The 7,908-nt window shown below is 49.0% G+C and overlaps 1 protein-coding gene across 1 annotated transcript in view; it reads right to left on the reverse strand.

Moving 5' to 3' along the window:
* CEP72 (centrosomal protein 72) overlaps positions 1-7,908 on the reverse strand; it is a 33,369-nt gene that overhangs the window by 13,559 nt on the left and 11,902 nt on the right. The window contains 4 exon segments of the mRNA XM_007472122.1: positions 214-267; positions 524-646; positions 2,381-2,506; positions 3,333-3,510. Of these exon segments, the coding sequence (XP_007472184.1) occupies positions 214-267; positions 524-646; positions 2,381-2,506; positions 3,333-3,510 (481 nt within the window).

Raw genomic sequence — 7,908 nt, forward strand, 5'->3', positions numbered from 1 at the left:
CCAGCCGCTGAGCCACTTCCCGGGCACCCCGGGGCCCGGCACCCCACAGCCCAGGGCCCTCCTCCCAGGGCAAGCTCTCCTCTTGAGGCCCCTCAGCCTGACCGCCCTGGATCCTCCTACACGTGGACTCTGCAGGCATCCGGGCTCAAACCTGCCCCACAAGGCTGCCCTCTGGCCAGGCCTCCCCTCAGGGCTCCGTGAACAGAGCCACACCCAGGGCGTCCCCGGCAAGTGCTCGTGACCTGAGCGGACGGACACCACCGTCATCTGGCGGCCCAAGCCAGAGACCACCCGGACAGCCCACCCCCCCCAGTTCCCTGTCCATCGCCATACGTCACCAAGTCCACCCAACCAGCGCCAGCAGGCCACCTCTGCCCCTTGCCGGGACTGGTCTGCCGTATCCACTCAGACGGACCCACTGCCCACCCCCCACAACTCAAATGCCCACCGGCCACTCCATGCCATCCCCTGCCCCCAGCCCGGGGACCTGGTTCCCCCCTCATGTGGCACCGCGCTCCCTCACCTTGACCTGCGACCTGTGCTCTTCTGTCCCCCACCTCCAGCCCAGGGCTTCCACACGAGCCCACACCCACACAGCACAGCTGAGACTGGCCACCAGGGGCCAGCAGATCAAGCCACACTGGGACTGGGGGCCGGCCCACAGAAGCACAGTCTGAATGCTTCAAAACCCTCCAGGAGGCAGACGACGGGAGGACCCAGAAACACTTCCAGCTCACAGGCGTCTGAGACACGACGGTGAGATACGCCACGTGTGCCAGACAGGATCCGGGACCTGAACACGCATCCACGCATCCCCACGCACACATACATGTGTAGATGCGTGTGTAGGGACACACACGTGAGGTCTCAGGATGCGGAGTAAATGCGGCTGGTGCCTCGATGCCGCGGCCTGCTCTGCAGTGGCCACGGGGCACTGGGCAGCCACCACCATGACCCACCAAAGTCCCCACGAGCTCACCTGCACGAGCCTCAGGCAGGGGCTAGGTTCGCTCACACTGGGAGGTTTCTGACGCCTTTTCCATATTCGTGCAAACATCACTCTCAATTAACTTATTTAATTTCCCTTGTCTTTCATTTTTTAAACTGTAACAGTAGCCACTGTCATAACCTGGGCCCAAGTACGTATCAGGAAGAAACTGTGTGTGAGTGAGAGTGTGCACTCACAGACCAGGAACCTAAACCACAGGTGTTCTACAAGCGTCAACTTCCATTCATAGAGAAGATTCTTTCCTAAGACACCTTAGGGAGTCATGCACACACAACGAAGAGGAACAAGCACGACGCTGAGATACGCCACGTGTGCCAGACAGGATCCGGGACCTGAACACGCATCCACGCATCCCCACGCACACATACATGTGTAGATGCGTGTGTAGGGACACACACGTGAGGTCTCAGGATGCGGAGTAAATGCGGCTGGTGCCTCGATGCCGCGGCCTGCTCTGCAGTGGCCACGGGGCACTGGGCAGCCACCACCATGACCCACCAAAGTCCCCACGAGCTCACCTGCACGAGCCTCAGGCAGGGGCTAGGTTCGCTCACACTGGGAGGTTTCTGACGCCTTTTCCATATTCGTGCAAACATCACTCTCAATTAACTTATTTAATTTCCCTTGTCTTTCATTTTTTAAACTGTAACAGTAGCCACTGTCATAACCTGGGCCCAAGTACGTATCAGGAAGAAACTGTGTGTGAGTGAGAGTGTGCACTCACAGACCAGGAACCTAAACCACAGGTGTTCTACAAGCGTCAACTTCCATTCATAGAGAAGATTCTTTCCTAAGACACCTTAGGGAGTCATGCACACACAACGAAGAGGAACAAGAGCAAGCAGCGGGGCGGGGCCGCCTGGACGAGGGGAAAGCTCCGTGGGCTGGGGGGCTCGCCACGCGCCAGCCCTGCGTGCTCGGCTCCACCCAGCCCCGCTGGAGCTGCCCCTCCGCTTCCCGGGGCCCCTCCTCAGGGAGTCCGCACACTGCTGCTGTGCTGGCTCAGGACTCAATAGGTGCCGCGACTCTGCTGCATTCAAAAACATTTTAAAGCTTTATTTCAGGCTTCCAACAGTGCACCGTACCTGTCAAGTATACCCTTCCGTGGGGCAGATGGGAAAGGAAGGCCGAGCGGATAACACACACCAGCCCCCACCCTGGTGGGAGCCTGCGGCGCTCACCGCGAGACTCCGGCCCACTGAATTAACAAGGGCGCCAAGGGTATCAAATGAAGAGAAAGACAGTCTTCTCAACGAATGGCACTGGCACAACTGGACATACGTGGGGGGACAGGCGGGCAGCCTGACCCACTATCTCACACCACACCCCGAAATTCACTCAAAAGAGCGGCTCTCAGACCTAAGCACTGACCCCCAGCACATGGAGCGGTCCGTGGGAGGAACCCTCCACAAGCAGGGGCAGCACACCGAAAAGCACGACCACGAAGGGAAACACGATGAACTGGATTTCACTGAAATAACACTGCTCTTGGAAGCACTGCTTAGAAAACGAAAGGCAAGCCACAGGGTGGGCAGAAACTTGCAGTACTAATACCTGAGAAAGGGCTTGTGTTCAAGCACCATGAAGAAGCCTTATGCCTCAACACCAAGAAAAGAAAAGGGGGGGGAAGCAGACAGCAACAGAAACACCACAGAAGACGTAAGCCCATGGAGGGGCTGTCGTGACTTGCTTCCCGGAAATGCTAATTAAAACCAACAAGAGATACCACCACACACCCAGGACGGGAGCCAGCGTTAGAGAGACTGACAGTCCCAGGAGCTGGCGGGGACGCCAAGGCAGAGGTGGTCCTGCAGCAGGGAAGCCCCAGCCCGCCGCATCTTCATGGAAAGCTCTCAGGAACCCACAACTCAGAAGCAGCAGCAATGGAGCTGAAGCTCACACACACGTCCTGGCGGAAGAGCCCCAGCAAAGGGCATGAGGTTCACGTGCACGTCCTCACCAACGAGCAGCTGGAGCCGGGAGTCCCCTCGTGGCCGGCAGGGACTCACTCCCTCCAGCACAGGACGCTTCCTCTTGTCTGCTCAGACATCTCATTTCTTCCCTATCCCTGTAACTGATCTGAGGAGGGACCTGATATAAACAGCCCTGCAACATGACTACATCCACCTCAAACACACTGACTTCTCCTTTTGTTATTCCATGATCCAAATCACTGATACTTACAAGTGCACAAGATTTCATGAAGATTCTACATTTAAAGGTAAGTTCTCTAAGAAAGGCCACCGTGGACTCTGAAGCCAGCAGGCATCAACCTCCCAGAAAGGCTGCAAGCGCTGGCCCTCTCCCTGGAGCAGCAGCCTACCTTGGAGCGCTGGAAGCTGGCCTCTTGCTCCTGCTGGCTGGAACTCGTGCTCCCAGGAGGGCTGCTCAAGCCCCACTCACACTCGGCAATGAGGTTCAGGTCCGCCCCATCATCCGCGTCCGTGACCAAGCACTTCTTGGCCGAGGGGGCAGCGCACTTGGCTCCGGAGTGATGCAGTCTGCAAAGAAAAGTAAACCCAGTGCTGTGCTGCAGCCCACAGAGCACTCCAGCCATACAGACGCCGGGAGGGAGACGCCTACACCGCGAGCACGGCCACAAGGTCTCCGAGGAGGAGCTGGTGTCTCTACCACAGTGAAGCTGGAGCGGCTCGGCCAGGACAACTGGTCGCTACACCAGGATTCATTCAAGGACAGAAGTCCCAAGAAGCTCCCCTGTGCTAGGATCTCCTAGCACGTCCACAGTGCCATACGTGCGATCAAGAAAGTTCAAGGAGGACTTCCCTAGGGATCAGTGGCGAAGACTCCATGCTCCCAATGCAGGGGGCGAGGGTTCGATCCCTGGTCAGGGAACTAGATTCCCCCATGCCACGTAGCGCGGCCAAAAAACAAAAAACAAACCAACAAAAAAGCAAGTTCAAGGATGTGGTGTTCCGAATTTCTACTTTCACATTAAGTGAAAACATTTCCCTACCAACTGAAATGTGAGGTTTTAGAATAGGACGTCCCTCCATACAGAGGAACATACCTCATTTCCAACAAAGGCAGCTTAAGAAACCACTCTTCAAAATAGAACTCAATCACGTACTATGAATATTGATTTTATGACACCTTATCATACTTTGAGAGATCAATGAATGATATTCCTTATTTTCTCATGCTGAAAGTGTTCCAGATCCCTGCAGAAAGAAGGGGACTTGGTTCTCCTTCGGGGTCTGACCACAGAAACCTGACAGTGGAAACATGCAGCCTCTCGAGGTACCCACTGTCACCTCTGGATAACAGGACACTGCACCAGATCACCTAAACTCTGTGGTAGCTTAGTCTTCGGATAATCAAGGACAGGTAAACTGCAAAGCACTGCTGAAAGAAATTAAAGACGAGATAAATAAATGGAAACACACCCCAGGTTCACTGACTGGAAGACTTAACACTGTTAAAATGTCAATACTACCCAAAGCAATCTATGGAATCAGTGCAATCCTATCAAAATCCCAATGATGTTTTTTGCAGAAACAGAAAAACCCATCCTAAAATGCGTCTGGAATCTCAAGGGACTCCAAACAGCCAAAACAACATTGAAAAAGAGCAAGCATTAGAGCTAGACTCAGATATGGCAGAAATGCTGGATGAAATCAGACTCCGATTTAAAACAACTATGAGTAATAATGCTAAAAGATCTAATGGAAAAAAGAGACAACATGAAAGAACGGATGGGAAAGTAAACAGAGAGATGGAAATTCTAAGAAAGAAGCAAACAGAAGCGTTAGAGTCAAAAACACTGTAACAGAAAAGAACACCTCTGATGAGCTCTAGACCAGGCATGGCTGAGGAAAGGATCTCGCAACGTGAGAATATATCAATAGAAACCTCCAGAACTGAAAAGCGAAGATTAAAGAAGACTGAAAAAAACCAGAATAGAATACCCAAGAATCGTGGGACAACTACAAAAGGTGTAACATACACATTTGAGAATACCAGAAGGAGAAGAGAGAGGGGAACCAAAAAAATATTTGAAGATGACTTAAAATTTCCTTAAATTAATGTCAGACACCAAATCACAGAACCAGGAAGCTCAGAGAACAGTGGCAGAGTAAATGCCAAAAAAATTACAGCGAGGAATATATTCTACTGGAGAAAACCTAAGACAAAGAAAAAAAATCTTGAAATAGGCCAGAGGGGAAAACCATGCAAGCAAAAATAGAGTGAAAGACTCAGTATGGAGACAAAAAACTACCAACCTAGAATTCTATACCCTGCAAAATTATCCTTCAAAAGTGAAGGAGAGGGCTTCACTGGTGGCGCAGTGGTTGAGAGTCCGCCTGCCGATGCAGGGGACACGGGTTTGTGCCCCGGTCTGGGAAGATCCCACATGCCGTGGGGCGGCTGGGCCCGTGACCCATGGCCGCTGAGCCTGCGCGTCCAGAGCCTGTGTTCCGCAATGGGAGAGGCCACAACAGTGAGAGGCCCGTGTACCACAAAAAAAAAAAAAAAAAAAGGGAAGGAGAAATAAAGACTTTCTCAGATAAACAAAAACTGAGGGAATTTGTTGCCAGTAGACCTGCCTGGTAAGAAACATTAAAAGAATTTCTTTAGAGAGAAAGAGAATGACACAGGTCAGAAACTCAAATCAGAGAAGGAATAAGTGAAGGCAGAATAAAAACTTCTATTTTTCTTACAATCTAACAGGCAACAGTTTGTTTGAGATAATAGCAACAATGTACTCAATACGTTATGTTCAGGTATTACACGCAGGGTTATAGTTTGGGTATAAATGAAATGAATGACAGCAATGATACAAGGGACAGGAGGGAGGAATTAGGAATATTTTGTTATTATAAGGTACTTGCACGACCTGTGAAGTGGTATGGTGTCTGAAAGTGGTCTTGGAGTACTTGTAAATGTACATAGGCAGACCTTGAAGATATTGAGGGTTCAGCTCTAGACCACAACAATCAAGCAAATATTGCAATAAAGCAAGTCACACCATTTTCTTGGTTTCCCAGTGCATCTAAAAGTTATGTTTACACTGTACTGTAGTCTATTAAGTGATCAATAGCATTATGTTAACAAACAATGTACATACCTTAATTTAAAAACATTTTATTGCTAAAAAATGCTCACCATCATCTGAGCCTGCAGCAAGTCATACCAGCAACGTCAGAGATCACTGATCACAGATCACCACAATATAAAAAGATGACAAAGCGTGAAATATTGCAGGAATTACCGAAATGTGACACAGAGACATGAAGTGAGCAAATACCACTGGAAGAGCAGCACGAAGAGATTTGCCTGACGCGGGGTTGCCACAACCTGCAGCCTGTGAAAACACAATATCCGCAAATCACAATAAAGCAAAGCACGAAAAACGAGGTCTGCCTGTCCTGTGTACTCCAGAGCAACCACCAAAAGTCAAAATATAAGTATAACTGATATGCTAAGGAAAGAAAATGGAATCATAAAATGATCATTTAAAATCACAAAAGGAAGGAAGAGATCAGAAGACAAAAATAGGAACAAAGAACAAGGGCAACGAGTAGAAACAGCGAACGTGGCAGCTATTAATCCAACTGTATCAATAACCACTTTAAACATCAATGGTCTAAATGTACCAAGTGAAAAGCAGAGATTGTCAGCGTGGATCAAAATAAAAGGCCCAACTACATGTCACCTAAAGAAACCCACTTTAAATATAAAGACACATAGATTAAAAGTAAATGGATAGAGAAAAAGAGACCATGCTGACCCCAAGCAAAAGAAAGCAGAAGTGGCTACACTACTTTCAGACAGAGCTGACTTGGGAGCAGGGGGAGGGGCCTGGGATAAAGAGGGGCATGACGTGAGGACAGCTGGCCGGTTCTCCAAGAAGACGTAACAGCCCCTGCCATGTCTGCACCTAATAGGACAGCATCAGAATATGTGGTGCAAAAACTGGTAGAACTCAAGGAGAAATGGATGGATCCACTTCAACACCTCTCCTTCAGAAAGGGGTAGACCCAGCAGTCAGAAGGTCACTAGGGATATAGCTGAACTCAGCACCACCCATCACCTGGATGTAGTGACAGCTACCTCATCCAAACAACAGGATACACATTCCCCCCAAGCTCACATAGAACATTCACCAAGATCGAGTCATTCTGGGCCATAAAACACACTTTTACATATTTAAAAGAAAACAAACCATATGATATTTGTTCTCAGGACACAGTGGAATTAAACTAGTAATAAAATAAATAACAGAAAGATAACTGGGAAATCTCAAAAAACTTAGAGATTAAACAACGTATTTCCAAATAACACAAGTCAAAGAAATCTCAGAAGAAGTATTTTGAACTAAAACATTTCAAAATAAAAATATTTTGAACTAAATTAAAAAGAAAATACATCTTATCAAAATTTGTGGGATGCAGTGAAAGCAATGCGTAGGAGGAAATTTGTAACACTGAATGTATATATTAGAATGAAGTAAGCTCCGAAATCAATAATCTAAGCTTCTAGCTTAGGAAACTAAGAAAATAACAAATTAAATCCAAAGCAGGAGGAAGAAAAGAAATAATAAAAATTAGAGCAAAAATCAATGAAACTGAAAACGGGAAAAAATTTTTTAAAAAGTCAACCAATCCAAAAGCTAGTTCTTTAAAAAGATCAACAAAATGGAAAAACCTCTATGCCCCCAGGTTACCTAAGGAAAAAACGACGCAGGGCTTCCCTGGTGGCACAGTGGTTGAAAGTCGCCTGCCGATGCAGGGGACACGGGTTCGTGCCCCGGTCCGGGAAGATCCCACATGCCGCGGAGTGGCTGGGCCCATGAGCCATGGCCGCTGAGCCTGCGCGTCCGGAGCCTGTGCTCCACAATGGGAGAGGCCACAACAGTGAGAGGCCTGCATACCGCAAAA

This window comes from Lipotes vexillifer, unplaced genomic scaffold (assembly GCF_000442215.2).
Source record: "Lipotes vexillifer unplaced genomic scaffold, Lipotes_vexillifer_v1.1 scaffold1063, whole genome shotgun sequence".
Taxonomy (NCBI): domain Eukaryota; kingdom Metazoa; phylum Chordata; class Mammalia; order Artiodactyla; family Lipotidae; genus Lipotes; species Lipotes vexillifer.